At 41.7% G+C, this 17701-nt stretch overlaps 1 protein-coding gene across 8 annotated transcripts in view; it reads right to left on the reverse strand.

Annotated features, from left to right (window-relative positions):
* Positions 1-1218: 1218 nt before the first annotated feature.
* CHL1 (cell adhesion molecule L1 like) overlaps positions 1219-17701 on the reverse strand; it is a 128490-nt gene continuing 112007 nt past the window's right edge. For 5 of the 8 annotated variants that reach the window (XM_050312698.1, XM_050312700.1, XM_050312701.1 and 2 more), the window contains 7 exons: positions 17453-17657; positions 17107-17229; positions 14779-14958; positions 9296-9457; positions 8497-8628; positions 7645-7717; positions 1219-5735 (listed from right to left, as the gene is read on the reverse strand). In XM_050312698.1, coding sequence (XP_050168655.1) covers positions 5519-5735; positions 7645-7717; positions 8497-8628; positions 9296-9457; positions 14779-14958; positions 17107-17229; positions 17453-17657 — 1092 coding nt within the window. In that variant the 3' untranslated portion in view covers positions 1219-5518. Of the gene's footprint in view, positions 5736-6888; positions 7518-7644; positions 7718-8496; positions 8629-9295; positions 9458-14778; positions 14959-17106; positions 17230-17452; positions 17658-17701 lie in introns of all 8 variants that reach the window. The other 3 variants (XR_007628645.1, XM_050312703.1, XM_050312704.1) reach the window with 3 other exon arrangements.

Raw genomic sequence — 17701 nt, forward strand, 5'->3', positions numbered from 1 at the left:
ATGCCCTCAAAATAGCACAGAAACCACACCAGGATGGGAAAGCAGGGGTTATTCTGTGTGTGAGAGATTTGCCTCACACATGACATCAAGGAGATCTTTCAGATTCCTGCTAAATACATGAAAGAAATAAATTGATTTTGCAATATCAGCCGCCATGGATTTGTCTGCTGGCTTTTAATGAGCCCTCAGTTTGAATGTTTCAGTTATCAGGTGGGTGTATCTGGGTGCATCCCATGCAGAACCTTCCTCCATGGACAGGCACATTAGAATTAAAGAAATCACATAACACGGAATATTGTGGGGAGGGGAGGGACAGGATGACAATTTGAATACTCTGTAACAACAGAACTAAGGTGTTTTGCTCCTTTCATATTTTCCTTGGCAGGTATTTTGCTCATCTCCCATTTCTCTGGTCAAACAAACCACAGTTGTTATGTTTCTGTTTAATAAATACATGCAGATTTCAGTCTTTAAGGAAAAACATCGTTTATAATGATAACATATAGATTTCAGACTTTAAGCACCACTGTAGTTTCCCCTAATTGAGGTATAGAAGGAAAAAAAATAATATTACTGGGTTCTCTGGGTATTTATATAATTTATTTACCATTATAAAATAATTAATATTATTTATATTTATAAAATTGCCTGTATTCTGGTGATCTTTAATGAAGAGGAGCAGAAATTCACCATGCTGATGCTTACAGGTGTGTTGTACCACGTGTAACTGGATCAGGTCCCCTCACCTCTGCTCACACCTGGTATGTTGACTTTTGTCCTCTCTTTCATGGCTAAGTGGATTTTAATCTGGATAACGTTATTTTTGTGGGTATTTCACACACCACTTAGCTTAGATCTCTGTGTGCTGGAAAACTGTGTGCTGTTAACAGAGTAGATAAAGCATACAGGAGATGCTGACAGTGTGTGGGGTGATAGGAGATTGATCCAGGAGATGATCAGACCATGCAATTAATGAGGCATTTGAATTCGGGGTGTTTGCAGGTCAGGCCCATCCTGCCTTGGTCCGTGATGTCCAACAGTCCCAGTGAAAGCAAAAAAAAAACCCCACCACCACAAGAGAGGGCTGTGGGTGACAAATAAAGCAAATTCCCAGCAAACCAATGCTCTCAGGTGAAAAAATCAAACAAACAAACAAACAAACAAAACATCAAAACCCAAACCAAAACAAAAGAGAAACTCGCTGATTACAACGAAGGCTTTTGAGGATTACATCAAGTCAAACTTTTATTAGCAAAGTCGTATTTCATGTAAAATGAAAATATCTTTTCGAACCATACGTGCACACCTGCGTGGTACAAACAGCAACTACGGTACAAACACGGTCCTCTAAACTTTAATCAATGCACACTAACATTTAGCTCCAAAAAAGTAACGTCCTGACGGCGACACCACATTTGCTTTGATCTTTTTTTTTTTCCCTCGTGAAATTACAAAGTATCTCGTTTAAAGAATAATAAGAACAATAACAATAATAATAATAATAATAAAAAACGGAAAGAGACAGTGTGCTTTGGCTCAAACCCACCCAGGGGTTCCTGCCTGAAAACAGAAATCAGTGCAGATCACTTGAGATTGGACAGGAGAGATCCGGAGCCGCAATGTAAACATGTCCTGGTGCTCCAACACAGCTTGCACATTTATATTTTGAACCCCTAAGCATTGACAGAGATGCCAGCTGAGGGCTTGATCCATTGGCAAACAAAGGAAATTCTCCAGGAAGGATTTCCTTTCTTTAGGTCTGTTTTTAAAGGCAAGTAAAATAATCTAATTACACCTCTCACTGTAAAAATGATCAGGAGGTTTCCTTTCAGAAGCTCGAGGATCAGTGAATGCTCTTCTAGCTTTTGTTTACAAAATGTGGAATTACTGTTTAAAAAAAAACAACACCTTTTTATAGAGAAACATTGTGCTAATGCTGGTTTTCATCTCAAAAACAAGATGGGCCTGAAAACTGTTATTAAAACCTCTCATGGACTGGATTGACCCACTCGGTCAATGGAATTACTTACCGGGGAAAAAGCTGCTCATTAAAATTTGTGTAACATGAACAAATATCAATCATTAAACGATATTCCAATTAGATCTGCTTAAGGTGTGAGTTACAAAGAAGGTTTTTTTTTTTTTATACATGAACAAACAATTTTATCCAGAGGGGGAAAGTCATTTTCAGATTTGATTCCTAATTCTGTTCTTCCAAAGATCCAGCCCCAGCAGGGCTTTGATACCAGTCCTGTAGTGTTTTCCTGCTGAACTGCAGAGAATGGAAGATTTCTGGAGATTGGATCCCCAAATTTTGCCAGAGAAGGAAGCTGGGGCCATTCCTATAAGTTCTTGATTGTGTAATTATATTATATATCTATATTATATAAATATTAATTAAAGAAAAATAGTTCTGGGATTACAGTCCATACCAAACCAACATTATGCTGCTCTGTGAATCCAAACAGTTCGCTTGGGAGAAAGGACTGAGAGTTGTGGGTCCTTTCCAGCTCAGGATGTTCAGTAAAGCTGGTGATTTTTATTGAGCTACATGGCCACACATCCTCTCAGCTGTAAAATTTAGAAAAAAAAAAAATGAAGCCCAGCTCCTTGCAATGACAAAAAACTCCTCAGGAAAATCTCGCCTGGCTCTGTTAATTTATTTATTTTTGAAAGCAACTCTCTGAAAAACCATCAGTGCCCTGCACTTCCCAGGGCACACTGGATGAGCTGTACCCTTCCAGCAGACAATAAAAGCCCAGTGAGGGGGAAAACCATGGAAATAAATGATTTGGAAGAGATAACAGCTCGGGTGAGGGAGATTTCCTGAGAGATTGGGCCCCTTGTTTAATATTCACGGGGCACGTTCCTCAAAAGTCCGTGGGCACTGCACAGGTTCCACCGCACATCTTTTCTTCACTGCTTGATTTTTAGGCCCTGGGGCATCGTGGAACACCAACATTAAGATTTAAGGATCTGAATTGAAATTTTAATAGGGAAAGGAGCCCTCCCAGCACAGATGAGCAGCACATCACAGGGATGTCATAAACACCTCTCAGCAGCAGCAGAGCAAGTGGGAGCACAGGGGACTCATGTTCATTATTCCATCAGTTTGACACTCACCAATACAATCTGAAGTTTGTGTCTGTTTGACAGAGGTATTTGCTGGGATGAGAAGTCTGGTTTATCTGCAGTGACCCCAAGAACAAGGAGATGGATGAGCAAACACAGCCCTTCCCCAGCCCAGAGCGGTCAGGAAGGATTTAGGGGAGCCCAGCCCAATTTTATTCCCTAATTTTGTTCCTATTTTGAAGACCCTTGATCAGTGCAGATCATTCCTAAAGGAAATATATTAAAAACAGCCCAAAGCTTGCAGCAAAGATTGTCACAAGCCTAATCAGTTCTTAGATTTTATCTGGTTTGGGCTGCAGCAGACACGAGTCAGCAGATAAAGATGCTGCTGGGAAATGTCTCTGTTGCTGAGATGCCAATTTTCACATCTCTACAATTGTGTACTCCCTCCTTTTGAAAAGGAAGATTTGTTGTTTGGGTTTTTTACCAAAATGAAAAGCACTTTGGAATTTTCCCTGTTTGGATTGAGTGAAATACAGCAAATAAAACTTCATGGGTTATAAAAAGCAAATTACTTGGGTCACTGATACAGTGTGGGGTGATTTTTGATCAGGGCAGGTTTCCACTCATCATTTTATACTCATACACACATCCTGAATGGGGCTTTGGGGCTGGCTGTTTGGGGGTTGTTTTTCCCAAACAGAGGTTACATGACAGGCTAAAATTAAACAAAACAAAAAAAAAAGAGGCACAGATATACAGAAGCACCAAGCACCAAAGGCTTCCAGAAATTACCAAGCTCTGAGGAGCAGCCCCAGCCTAAGGGGAGCTGGGTGTGATCCACAGCCTTCCCACTGGGAACAACCTGCATTTCTGTGGGCAACTAACTGGGCTTGAATGTAGCCCTCACTGGAAACTCAGAACCACGTGAGGAATTCTTGCTTCCTCTCTTTCTCCCACTGAAATCATGGAGCCCAGGAAGGAGCCATTGGGGAGATTTGCCTGATTAGCATCACAATGCAAAATAGCTTTTAGGATCTATTCCTCCTGCAGTCGCTGTTTAAAAACACTCTAATGGGAGTGACAGTCGTTTGTAAGTGCGAGAAGAAATGAAGCCACATCGATACCCTACTCAAATCAGCAGATTCAAAAGTACAAATGCTATTAAAGAGATTCAGGAGATTTCAGTACAAAAAGACCAAGAAAATGTGCTGTACAGCTTTGCTGGGTTAGTGTCGGAGAGGCAAAGGAAGGAATTTAAACCAGCATTCGGTCAACAAAATATAACAGAAAATCTACCATAATATTTTCTCTTTGCTTTTTGCTTTTGTTTATTTAACAGTGAATAGCTTGAAAATAAATGATCTCTTGAAAGTCAGGTAGCTCTAGTTTAGGTGATACTGGAAAGGTGTGAGAGTGGGATGACTGGAATACACAAAACTCCTTCTGAAAACTAGTTTATGCTGGTCCAAACTCATATTGAGAAGCAATTCTATTCATTCCTACACAGCTATACAGACCCATGCTAGCAACATGTCTCATTTAAAATAAAACCAGGCTGATCTTTACTTGTGTCAATATTAATATCATATGTACAACGTCTCCAGGAAATGTTTGCTAGCTCACAAATATACAGATATGAGACAGACAACAAGTATTTTGCTTAGAAATGCAGCTTGCAGAGACTGGGGAAAACAAATTAAAACACTTTTGAGTGATGGGATGGGAACCCTGTTTTGCCTTGCCACAGGAAAGATGCTGCAGCTTAACTTATTTAAGGAAATAGTGCCAGCTACTGGGCAGCAGCTTCATCCACACTTTGCCGTGGATAAAGCTGCGTTTCTGAGTATTGGTAACTGAAGTCAGCTGTAACCACTAAAATAATTTTTAGAGTATCATTCACAAAGGAGTTTAACTCTTTAGGAAAAATTGTACAATATATAGAATATATTTCTCTGGTATTTTAAATTAGCATTTTTCTCAGTAGGATCATTGTGCCACTTTGCAGAGTATCCTGTTATTTTTATTTGCTTTTCTTGGGTTATAATTCCTAGTTTATAACCAAGGCCACGATACATGTGGGAATTCTACACAGAAATGTATGTACCAAGTGACAATGACCATACAGGAAAACATATCTGTACAGAGAAACATATTCCAAACCTAGGAAACACATGGAGTAGCATTTAAGGATACAGATGTAACACCGAGATATTCTGGGTTGGTAAGAGTAACACATTTTGTATAGCAAATAATTCTTTGTTTTTGTTTCATTTAGAAGAAAACAGGTGGAAATTAAGATGGAAAATCATCTTTTAGTGGCAGTGACTCGTTTTTTTTGTGTTACCTGGGTGTCAGGTTGGTCCTGACCGGCTCAATTGGCAACCTGTGGAGTGCTGATCAAGATAAATATCACAATTAAACACCAATCATTCCTGCCAATATTTCAGGCGTGGAGAGGAAAAGTTGCTGTAGAACTCCCAGTGCTTTCCACTGATCCTTTTTCCTTAGATCCAGAATAAGCTCCAATAAATGAACCATCTTCATTGAACATCCCATGCTCCCCTTCTCCATAATCTACCAGACTATCAGCACTTTCAGTGGCTTTAATGTCCCCGTTAAGTGACTGGAGGCTGCCTTTCAGCGGCTTTTCATCGCTGTCACTACAAAATAAAGAGATGCCTTTCCAAAAATCCTGCTTTTCATGGCAAAAAAACCCAAACAAACCAAAAAAACCCCAAAAAACCCTATTCTTTTTATTGGGATAGAAAAGCAGCAGGAGGGAAGAGTGAGGGAGAAATGTCTATGATGTGGGTGGTTATGTGGATGATCTGACCCCGTGAGTCCTGCTCTGGTGCTGCTCACACAGGGGGGTTCCACCAACCTGAACTGCCCCACACAGGGTTTCATCATTAATCAACAAATTAATTGGTTAAAAGGGCAAATATTAATGAAAACTACCCACATGTTTAGGGTTTTTTTGCCCCTTTGGCCTTGGGCAGGCAGAAGAATGGACAGAAAGGGAAGGAGAAAGAAAAGGAAACGTTTGAAAGGATTTGAGGGGTCTGTTCCAGGAATCAGGGCTGATTATTTTCAGTTTACAAAATAGTGGGCAATATTCAAGGCCTAATTATTTCATTTTTCTTTAGAGGTGGGTGGGTGAACTGATGAGGCATCAGCTGGAGGTTTTATCTCACTGTCTTGGCAGCATCTGTTTGAGTTTAGGTACTAATAAAGGTGCTTGCCCCCTTTTTTCTGCTGTTATTTTATCTTAGCTGGGGGACTTTTTTTCTGCTAAAGAGGAAGAAACAAGGAAAAACAAAAGCAGGATCAGTGTCTGGTTCTGCTCACAAGCAGTCTATGGTCAATGAAAATTCCATGAAAAAGAAAGACCCACCATCAAAATCCAGGGAAAAAAGGGGAATTCCACTGACCATTCCTCCTCAGAACCAGACCAGCCTGATTTCTCCTGACTGAACACAACATTTGGAGGGACTGGGAATGTAGATTGAAAGATTACATAAAAAACTCAATTAGGCCTCTGAATTAGGTGCATAATTACTCTGTTACAGCCCTTGCTGATGCCAACTCAGTGTCAAAGTTTGGGCAACGTTATCCAAGGAAGGGTGGAGAAATTAATCTGAACTTCACTTCTTCAGGATAGACTCAAAATGTGTGTAACCAACACATAAAACTATTTGCTGCTTTTCTGCACGTGATATTTCTACTTATATATATATAAAAAAAAAAAGGCAAGTTTGGATTTCAGGGGGAAAGGAGGGGGGGTCAGAGTTATTAACCTCAGGACTTTCTTACCTTTCTAAATATTTGTCCCATTAGAAAGCATTAAAAATTAAATAAAGATGAAATTATGCAGAAAAAAAAAAAGGCCCCTGTTCCAGTACAAATAATGTAGTATATAGAAGTGGGATTTCAACAGCAATTCTATGGCCTTAAGGCCAGAGACATCACTTTTTTCCAGCATGGTTCTTATAAGGATGCATTTTCCTTCACACCACGATTACATATTACTCTAAGTTTGAGGGTTTTTTAAAGCAGCCAAAGTGGTTATTTCAATTCTGCTACAGAGACTTCTGTAGGTTTGTTTGGGTTTTTGATATTTTTTACCATATTTCGAACTTTTCCTTGTTTTCTTCCACAAAATGAGCATTCCCCATATTACAGGTTTGGGTCTGACTGGGATTGAAACCCACTGAAGACACAGAATTAATTCTATGGCTTCAATGGGCAGCAGGAACCCAAATACAGAAGAAACCCAAATTATCATATATATTTACATTATTCATACAATGTTAGTTTAAAAAAAAAAAAAGTGAAAAATAACCACCAATTCATCAACATTTCCTTATATCCCAGCTTGGATGGACTGAAGTATCATGGATATACCTTTATATTCCTACTCTTATCCACTCCTATGAAGTTTGCTTTGAAAATTAAAAAAAAAAACAGCATTAATTGCATGCTAGAAAAATGTCCCAAATAATGATGGCATTTGGAAAACAAACAAAACCCCCACAAACACAAATGCTTGGGAAAGCAGGTCCTATTTACCTATATTCCCCAAAGATTTCATCTTTTATTGATTGAGCTTCGGGATCTGGATGCAAATCTTCTTTTTCTTTCACTGTGCAAATAAAATAAAGGACAGATCTGTGTGTCGTGTTCCCACGTGGACTTTTTTGTTTTCCCAGATGAATTGGGAAAACCTCCTGTCATCACCCACAGCCTGACCTGGAGCTGGCTGGACACACAAGAGTTTGGGGCTATTCCCTAATTTTTTAAAAGCTGGCAAGTGTTTTTAGGATCCTGGAATGGTTTGGGTTGGAAGGGACCTTAAAGCTCATCCAGTGCCACCTTCCACCAGCCCAGTTTGCTCCAAGCCCTGTCCAACCTGGCATTGAATGTTTCCAGGGCTGGAGAATCTACCACCTCTCTGGGCAACCAGATTTTCACTTCAATACTTAGAATTAAGTCCTTACTCATTGCTTTAAAAATTACGGCGTTACTTTTAACAAAATATTCTCTTTTTAACAAAATATTCTCTTTTACTAAGTTTGGCTTCCTGTGGAAGTTCTGTCAGTGTGTCAAGCAGCTCTTCTCAGGTGGGAAGTGAGCAGGGAGCCCTGACAACAAAGAACTTTGGCTGGATTAAATGCTGGAAGATTCAAGGAAGATTCAATCAAAGGCCTTGGCCAGCTCTCTGGCCAGCACACAGCACTGTCTCACCCAGAGAGCACAGTTTCACTTGTATTCATTAAAATCTGTTCTGTGGATATTTATCAAAAGCTACAAATCCTAATTGGATGTTTGTGCTGGAGGCTCTGCTGCCCCCAGAGAGAAAAGGCTGAAGGATGGTTGTTATTAACATGTGAAAACAGCAAAAAGGACAATAAATCCGTTTACCTGAATATTTTCCTCCTTTATTTCTCCTGACAAAGCAAATGGTGAGCAGCAGCAGGGTGAGCAGAGCTATGGCACACATCAGTCCAATGAACCAGCCCTGGGTGGAAATCCCATCATAAATTCCAGCATAGGCTTGGGGAAATGGAAGAGGAGCAAAAAAGGAAGAAAATTAATCCAAGGAAAGGGGCATCACCCTGTGATAACATGAATACATCACATGCTCTGTGCTGGATCCTAATTGAACCAGTCTATCACTACTGATGGTGTTCTACTTAAGTGCAAGGCAGAAACACATCCAGAGCGTGGCATTTTTGGATTTAAGGGGAACACAGAGTGTACAAGGCACAGCACAGACATTTCAGAAAGGTGGTTCTGAGAGAGCAGTTGACTCACAGGATTAACACCACACAGCAAAGCTGAGCAGAGAGTTGTTAAGCCTCTCATGCAAAAGCAGTTTTGCAAAGGAGAGAGAGTTAAAAGTGCCCCCAGTACATGCAAATCACCAGACTGGCCACTTCAGATGGATTATATCACAGCACTACCCCTTCCACTTCACACAGGAGGGAAAGCTGCTTTGCAAAGGTCTGGGATCGCTCCAGTGCATCAAGTAATGCCCAGGAATCAGCAGAGAACCTCAGATGTGTTTGTGCTCCCGTGGGATTCAACTGCAAGGGCCAACTTACGAATCACGGATGAAAATGACGATTTTGGAACACTTTCACTGCACAAACATCAGATGGAACCTCAACACCGAGTCACGGTCAGAATGTTTATCACCTGGAAGGGTTTCATGGCTCACCTCTCCCCCTTGTCTCAATTACATCTTCAAAAATGCTATTGTTATCAACCCAGTTCTTAGTCACTAGACGAACTGTGTACTCAGTGCCAGGCTCAAGGGCCTCAACGGGGTGAAACTTTTGGGTGGGTTTTACTGCGTCTGAAATCCTGCCGGCCCCTTTACCTATGGAATGCACATGGATTAGTGGGGTTCATCCAGCAGAAGGCCTGTGAAATGCACACTCACAAACAAGGCAAAGAACACACAGATAGGAGTCACACACCAGGATTTTTGAAGTTCGTCATCAGGCGATTTGATTTCTCCAAGAAAACAAAACTAAACGTTCCCCCCTTGTTTGATTTTTTAATATTCCATCAGATGAAATAAACGGCTGGGTGAAGTAATCCTGATGTTTGTGGAGGGGTTGGTGCATCTCCCAGGATGAAAGTTAATATTGATGGGGGATTATGGATCTGCTTTAACTAATGCACGCTTAAAAAATTACAGCTTGCAAACGGGCTCGCTGTGTAAAGATAATCTGGGGTTTGATGCTTCTCCCATTGAACTGAGCTCAGCAGGGAAGCACAGACAGCTTGTTATCTGGATATGGATTCTTATATGTCTCACAGAAAGAAATAACGTCGGGATTTGTACTCATTTCTCTCCTGACAGTAGTTTTCCATGTCCTTTTAAACTCCGCAATGCCTCGTTTCGACATAGCTGGAGTTGGCTTTTAAATTGGTATTTAGGCATTTAAATGTTCCTGATGAGTTTAATAGATGATTAAGAGATGAGAAATCAACCAAGGGGTGCAACATGGCAGTGTCTCTGTCCTCGATGGCAGGAGAGAGACTGGGGGGCTGCACTTGATAAAAGTAACTCTTTAACTTTTCTCAGTTGCCCAGTTTGCCTGTTTTATCCAGAGTGGTCACACAGTATAATTTGAAATCTACTCTGCCAATTATCAGTGACAGTAAAACAATGCTCATTAATACTTCAACTAGTGAACAAGCAAAGCAAGAAGCTGCTGGAGATTAGGGCTGAGTTGACAGCTGAAGGGAGAAAAAACCAAAAAGATTAAGACAAATCCAAGCACAGTCAAAGCAGCAGTTCAAGATAAGTTTTCCAAGGCAACTCTACAGGTATTACAATAAGCAGTTTAATTAGTAGCCCACTGGGACCCAGAGAGAACACATCCAGCTGAAATACTGCTGATACTGAAGCACAGCTCATTAGCATAAATTAATCCATCTATCGGTAATTTTTTGCTAAATGAAGTATGTGAAACCCAGCTATAATTTTTAATCAAACTGCAAATTAAGCAACAGGATACCACAGGTATATTTTTAATTACATGCTCTAAAATCGAGGCATCAGAAAAATGTATTTAATGGAAATATTACCCACAAAGTAACAAGAATGAACATGAACCTTCAACCCAATGTCTATTAAATACCATAAAACACTTGTGCCAACCTCTTCTTTCTGAATGATCAGCTCTCTGTAGAAACAGAAATGGGAGCTGATATGGCTGGAAAACACCCCTCTCTCTGCCCTGGCACGTGGAGCAGCACAGGGCTGGGATGAACATTCTGGGATGAGGTTGGAGCCCAACCTGAGCTGGGACTGGGGATTTGCCAATGGATCTCCAGCCCGTTTACCATCACCTGTCCCAAAACACTGATTTTTCCCTTAAAACTCAGAACAGGTGTCCAGTGACGAGGGATTGTGAGGTTTCTTTCCATGCCATTTCTTGTGTTCTGTGTTACACACTCAGTACAGGACCTACAGAGGGGAAAGCTTGGCTAATTGGGGCAGGTTTGGGGGTTGGAATAGGAAAAGCAGTGTGGGATCCTGAAAAATAAAAGCAAAGATACACAGGTATGGAAAAGCTCCACATCCTGAAAGGCCAGAGAGTGGTAGGAATTTGCTTCAGAAAATTGAAAGCGGTTGGGTGAGGATTTTAATCTCCAATAAGGGAGAAGGAGCATTAGTAATAAAGGCATATCACCAGCACTTTTCATCTTCCCCCACTATTTATCAGCTATACCATGGGACTTGCATGAACATTAAACACTGAACTGCAATTTTACAATATTCCTGCTGGGCTCCAAGATTTATGAGAACAACACAACACACATTTTTTATAGAAGCTTATGGTATAAAGGGAAAAACAACAGAAACCACCCCCAAAGACTTCCAAGAGTGCCAGTTCTCCAAAAGTTAGCACATCTGTTATAAAACAGGCTTAGATAAAAAAAGCTGGCAGTCTAATGGCTAAATACTAATTGTGGGCAGCATATTCATTTATAACCATACCTGTCTGAATACATCTGGAAAGTTGAACTTTCATTAATTTTCCCCTGCTGTCTGGCTGTTAAAAGTGTATAAATATGCATCCCAAGCATCACTCATCTCCTGGGGTTTTTTAGTACAGGAAGCAATTCATGCTAAATTGGGATTATTTTAAAACTGTAGAGATGAGTGAGCCTATTTTCACCCAGATTTCACTGGGTTCTCTTGATTGTGAGCATTGTTACAAATAGTTACTCTGGTCATGAAGGAAAATAGTAACCTCTGGCTAAGATTTTCAAAAAAAACCTTTAGAAGTTATGTGCCCATTGCCATTGAAATATAATAAAACTGGTCAAACTCTATTTCTTGGCTCCTCTGGAAAATAAAGCTATGATTGGAAGGCTTCCTCTGCCTGAATTTTCCATTAATGTTTGAATTTCTGGACACACAGTGATAATTCTCAACGTGTAATCCTTGTTCAGTAATCCTTGAAAAACACTGGTAACAAGATGAAAAGCAGCTTTGATATATTAAATTATTTCCCTTCACTCATGGAAGCACATTATTTTGTGTGATGTTTCTGAGGGCCGATGTTCCTTGGGAAATGGGCATTTTCAAGGATAAATTAATTAGTTTGTAGGTCATTTGAGAAATAATGTCTGTAAGTGTAAAGATGGAGAGAAATCTCATTTTCTTAAAACACCACACTTCCTCCTGAGGAATGAAACTAAGATGAAGCCACAAAAATTAAACTGTTCTTCATTTTGCAGTACAAAGCAAGTATTCTTTTGCCCAGAGTCTTCATGATTGCCCACTGTATTTTATCAACAGATGATAAAGATCTTGGGTTGCCTATCAGGGTTTCATAACTGAGTTATTTTGGTCATGTTTAGGATCTGTCATAGGAAAAAGGCCTTTTATAAAGAAACAGAGATGTGAGCATGGGATAATCCTGAAGTACTTCTCCTACCTAAATGATTCTCTGCCTCTACCCATTTATCTGTACAGAGAATTATATTTATTTAATTGATGTAAACTTTTTTTACTAAATTCAGCCATTCCTGCCACTGCAAACTCATCACTGGGAAATGATTTCCACATAAATTACAGGCTGGAAAAATTATAATGTAGAGCAAAACAATTTTCCCTGCACAGCCTTGTTTTCAGTGGGGCTACATTCATGCTCATATATGTACATATTTTAAAAGAGATGGATTTTTATTTCTGAATCCAGACTACAATAACAGAAGTAACTCCAAATAAATGAAATCAATATCAGATGAAGCATATCAGTGATAAAATGTGAATGAATGCAGAGCTTCCTCCTCAACATCTGCACCTCCCTAGCAGAATGTATTGTGAAATTCTGAAATACCCCTGGTAAAGGCTGTATTACAGCAGGGGAAGTTATTCAAAGCCTTAAAATGAACAAGGAGAGCTTTATGGTTTTATTATTAAACTGGAACACAGTGGATATAGAATCCCTGAATCAAGCCCCAAAGTGCTCTATCACAGAGTTTCATTTCAGAGGGCACCACATTTTATATCTGTCATTTATGTGGGTCATTTTGAATGATAAACTTTGACTTCTGAAATCACTCCCTTTCTTCAAAAAGAGAGATTGTTTTAATTTTGAGCAATTGCCTCCCTTCCCACACCACAGCTTAAAACCCCAAGAAGGTCACTGAAAAGAGTGATTATTTTTTTTTCCCAGCCTATCATGTTCAGTTGAAAAATATCTGAACAATTTAGCCAGCAAATAATGACACAGAACTCTATTGGCATCTCAGTCACAGATGCAGTGCCCTAATTTAGGGGGGCTTGAGAACCAGCCAGGAGCACATAAATCACAGAACTGGACCCTTGCAGCTTTTATTAATTATCCCACTCTATTCCAAGAGCAACAACAATCAGTTGTTGCCACTGCTGGAAAAAAGTCTGAGGAAAGAAGAGAATGAGAATAAAGAAATGGCAACATTCTCATCCCATAGACTGGGATGCACCTCATAAACCCTGACAAGGTTGTTCCAAGAAGTTGTAGACTCTCCAGTAGCCAAAATACCTTATTCTAGTTGCTCAATGGAGGCCAGAAAAGGTAACTAATGAAGGGAAATGGGGCATTTTTAGCTGGGGGAAAAAAATATTTTCATTTCCTTAAAGAAGAATAAATTTTAAATCATGGTGATTAATAGCTATTACTATTAATAGACTAGTAGGTAGAATAATAGTTTCTACTAGTATACCACAGTGAGACTGTAGGCACAAAGGCAGTTGAGAAGGAGTTTTACTACTTGAGAGAGCACACTTCACATCACAACTGGATCCTGAACTGGGATGTGATGAGTTTAAACTACTTTTCAAATGTTTTGCCAATAACTGAAAAGAATTCTGCAACTTAGAAGTCCAACAAGGGTGTCGTGCAATGAGGGCCATTTTTCTATTTTATACCACCATTGCTCTGTGATCTTTGCTGAAAATGATGAAGCCAGGGACTCTTTTGCTTATCACATTATCCTTCTCCTTACCCATGGTAATGTTAATCAGAAACCAGCAATGGTTTCTGATTAACAGCAGGGACCTGCTCCTCGGTGTTGTGGAGCTCTCAGACTTGCTGAGCACAAACGTTTTATTTCATTTCAGCTGCATGTGAAAGATGAGCTCTCACACAGTGCTTGCCATTCTCCTTTAAATCACTAAACATCAGTGTTTCAGGACAGGCTGTAAGTGGCACACAAATGTTCACTCCCAGGCCCTGGTAAAATAATCATAAATAGTGGATCAAATACACTGCAGTCAGCTCCATGTTCATCTGGATTTTCCATGTCAAGCAGCTGACCCTAATGCTGCTGGGAGTCACCCATCTTCGTGCAAGGGCAGAATTTGTTTTTGTACTATTAGAGAGAACAGATTATCTGCATCTTCAATTTCCAGCTCGTGACTAAATGCAATTCACTCATTCTAGTAAGGCTTAAAGACTTGATTGGTGGGAACAGAAACAGGACTGTACAGCAAAATGGAACAGATGAGCTCTGCTTTTCTGAAGAGCTGCGTGACTGCACTGTGAAGTTCATCGATTGTTCTCACGGAAAGAAAAACAAATTTATTTCCTTCCAATTACAAAGGAAATGTCAAGCCTGGAATATTCTCCATAGATTTTCCCATTACTGATGGAGCCTCTCCCCATAAAAACATATTGCCTGTGAACTTACTCCCTTGGGCCATGGTGAGTCCCTCCTCAGTGATGGGCTTCCCACAGCCCTTGGCCGTGCAGGCCTTCACGTAGAACTTGTACTTGGTGCTGGGGCTGAGCCCCGAGAGCCTCCAGCTGAGCGTGGAGAGGTTTGTGAGGCTGACGTCGCTCACGGGGCCCACCTCGTGCGTCTCGTTGACTGCAAGGGAAGAGGAGCTGGGTCAGAGCTTCAGAATCACGGAATGAGCCAGGCTGGAAAAGGCCTCTGGGATCAGCCTGTGACCCAACCCCACCCTGTCACCCAGCCCATGGCACTGATGACACATCCAGTCTGTTCCTAAACACCTCCAGGGATGGAGACTCCACCCCTCCCTGGGCAGCCCCTTCCAGTGTCTGAGCACTCTCTGTAAAGAATTTCTTCCCAATGTCCAACCTAAACCTCCCCTGGTGCAGCTCAAGGTTGTGCTCCCTTGTCCAGCTGCTGGTTCCTGGGAGAAGAGCCTGAACCCCACCTGGCTACACCCTCCTGTCAGGGGGTTGTAGAGAGTGATGAGGTCTCCCCTGAGCCTCCTCCTCTCCAGGCTCAACAACCCCAGCTCCCTCAGCTGCTCCTCACAGCACTTGTGCTGTATCACAGGATATGCTGAGTTGGAAGGGACTCACAAGGATCATCCAGTCCAACCCTCAGCCCTGCACAGGCCCATCCCCAAGAGTCCCCCCTGTGCCCCAGAGGATCATCCAAACCCTCCTGCAGCTCTGGCAGCCTTGGGGCTGTGCCCACTGCCCTGGGGAGCCTGTTCAGTGCCAACCACCCTCTGGGGGAAGAACCTTTGCTGAGATCCACCCTGAGCCTGCCCTGACACAGCTCCAGCCATTCCCTGGGGGCTGTCCCTGGTCCCCCCAGAGCAGAGCTCAGTCCTGCCCCTCCTCTGCCCCTGCCCAGGCAGTTGGAACTGCAGGGAGGTCTCCCCTCAGTCTCCTCCTCTCCAGCTGAACACACCAAGTGCCCTCAGTGCCCTCACATGGCTTCAAATCCAGGCCCTTCCCCATCTTTCTTGCCCTCTATTGGACACTCTCCAATGGCTTCATATCTTTCTTATGTTGTGGTGCCCAAAACTGCCACAATGTTCCAGATGGGGCTGCCCCAGTGCAGAGCTGAGTGGGACAATCCCCTCCCTCAACCATTTCTGTGCCTGTTTCCAGCATGAAATGTGCCATGAACACTCCTGTGAGGGAGGCACTGCAGTGAGTGGGAAGGATAAATCCTGAATAAGCATCTCACCTTCCTGCCAGGACTTAAATGGGATTTATATCCTCCATGTCAATCTCTCAGCTACTCACTGAGCTATTACTGTTCTTAAAAAGCTCTCTGATTCCAGATATGCACATCCTGAGTGGGAGGGAAAAATTACTGTCTCCTGGATCATTAAATATATATGAATTGCTTCTTGCTTTGCTTCCAAACAGCTGCAAACTTTTACAAGCGAGTTAGAGGGTGGTTGTTCTGCTGTGCTCTGCTCTGCCTCGGCTCACAGGGCAGCTGGAGGAGGGGCTGTGAGAAGACTGAGAGAAGGTCTTGTAAATACACATAAATATCTGCAGGGAGGTGCCAGGAGGAGGGACCAGGCTCTGCTCAGTGGTACAAAGCAATAGGGCAAGAGGCAATGGTCAGAAAGTGATGCCCAGGATGTTCCACCTGGTCATGAGGAAGAACGAGCAGAGATTAATGAAAAGTACGTGGGGTTTTACTTTTTTTACAAATAGAGCTCAGTCTAATCCTCAAATGACATATAAAATACCCAGAACCATCACCACACTACACAGCTGGTGTTATGGGACCAACACTGGGTCTTGCCTGGGGTTGTCTGGTCTGTTTCTCAGTTCTTTCAAAGGCAAGAAAGAAAGAAATACCCGTGAAATTAGGTTATTTCTCAGTGATTACTCAATACATGACAGGTGGTTTGCCTGTGTTTCTGCTGAAGCACCTTATGGGGGGAGAAGCTCACTGCCACCACGTGCAGATCTGTATAAATGTGGCTTTATAACTGCTCCCATTACAATTTATTTTGCACTGAATGAGTTTCACTTGAGTAAAATGCAACTACAATTTATGGGTCTTATTAACTGCTACATTAAGTATGATTTGCAAATATGAAATAATTGAATTAGCCTATCAGTGTGGGATATGGCAGGGCAATAATGTGAGCTTACATGGGAAAAGTGCTCGGAAAACTTTTAGCTCTGGAAGCTGACTTCAGCCTGCCCTCTAGCAGCCTGTGTGCACATCACACCTGTGGTTTTGATTTAACTACTGCAATTCTAAACTCCAAGCAAACCAAGCACGTACTTATCTGGTATTGCAAGATGTAGCCAGTAAGGTGGCCGTTGGCTTTCTTGGGAAGTCCCCAGGACAGAGTGACAGAGTCCTTGTCAAAGTTCAGGATCCTCAGAAAACGTGGCTGTTCAGGGACTGGAAGACACAGGGATTAGCTCTCAGAGAGGATTGAACACGCCTGTCCTACACATGCTTGTTAAATACAGTTTAGCTCAACACCTACAGCTCCCCTTTCTAGTGAAGGGGTTTATGAATACTGGAGACTTTACAATCACTTTGAACAAGCAAATCAACTCATCTTGTTACAAGGGCAATTTCAACTTAGGTCCCTCCATCCCATGTTCCCATTTTGTCTTACCTCCTTCTGGAGTTTTAAACACCACGGGGGAGCTCTCGGGGCCATCCCCCCTGGAGTTGTAAGCCAGGACAGTTAAGTGGAATTCACTGAAGGGATCCAGGCCAGGAATCATCCCATAGTTCCTGTCTCCTACAAACGTTAGGAAGTGTTTCTCTGGGTGGTGCCTCTTTCCATCCAGTATGCTTTTTGTTTTCCACCAGCTGACCTGCATGGAGATTGGCATTTCTATAAGAAATCATGTAAGGGGCT

Source organism: Myiozetetes cayanensis, unplaced genomic scaffold (assembly GCF_022539395.1).
Source record: "Myiozetetes cayanensis isolate MyiCay16 unplaced genomic scaffold, myiCay2020 scf18, whole genome shotgun sequence".
Taxonomy (NCBI): domain Eukaryota; kingdom Metazoa; phylum Chordata; class Aves; order Passeriformes; family Tyrannidae; genus Myiozetetes; species Myiozetetes cayanensis.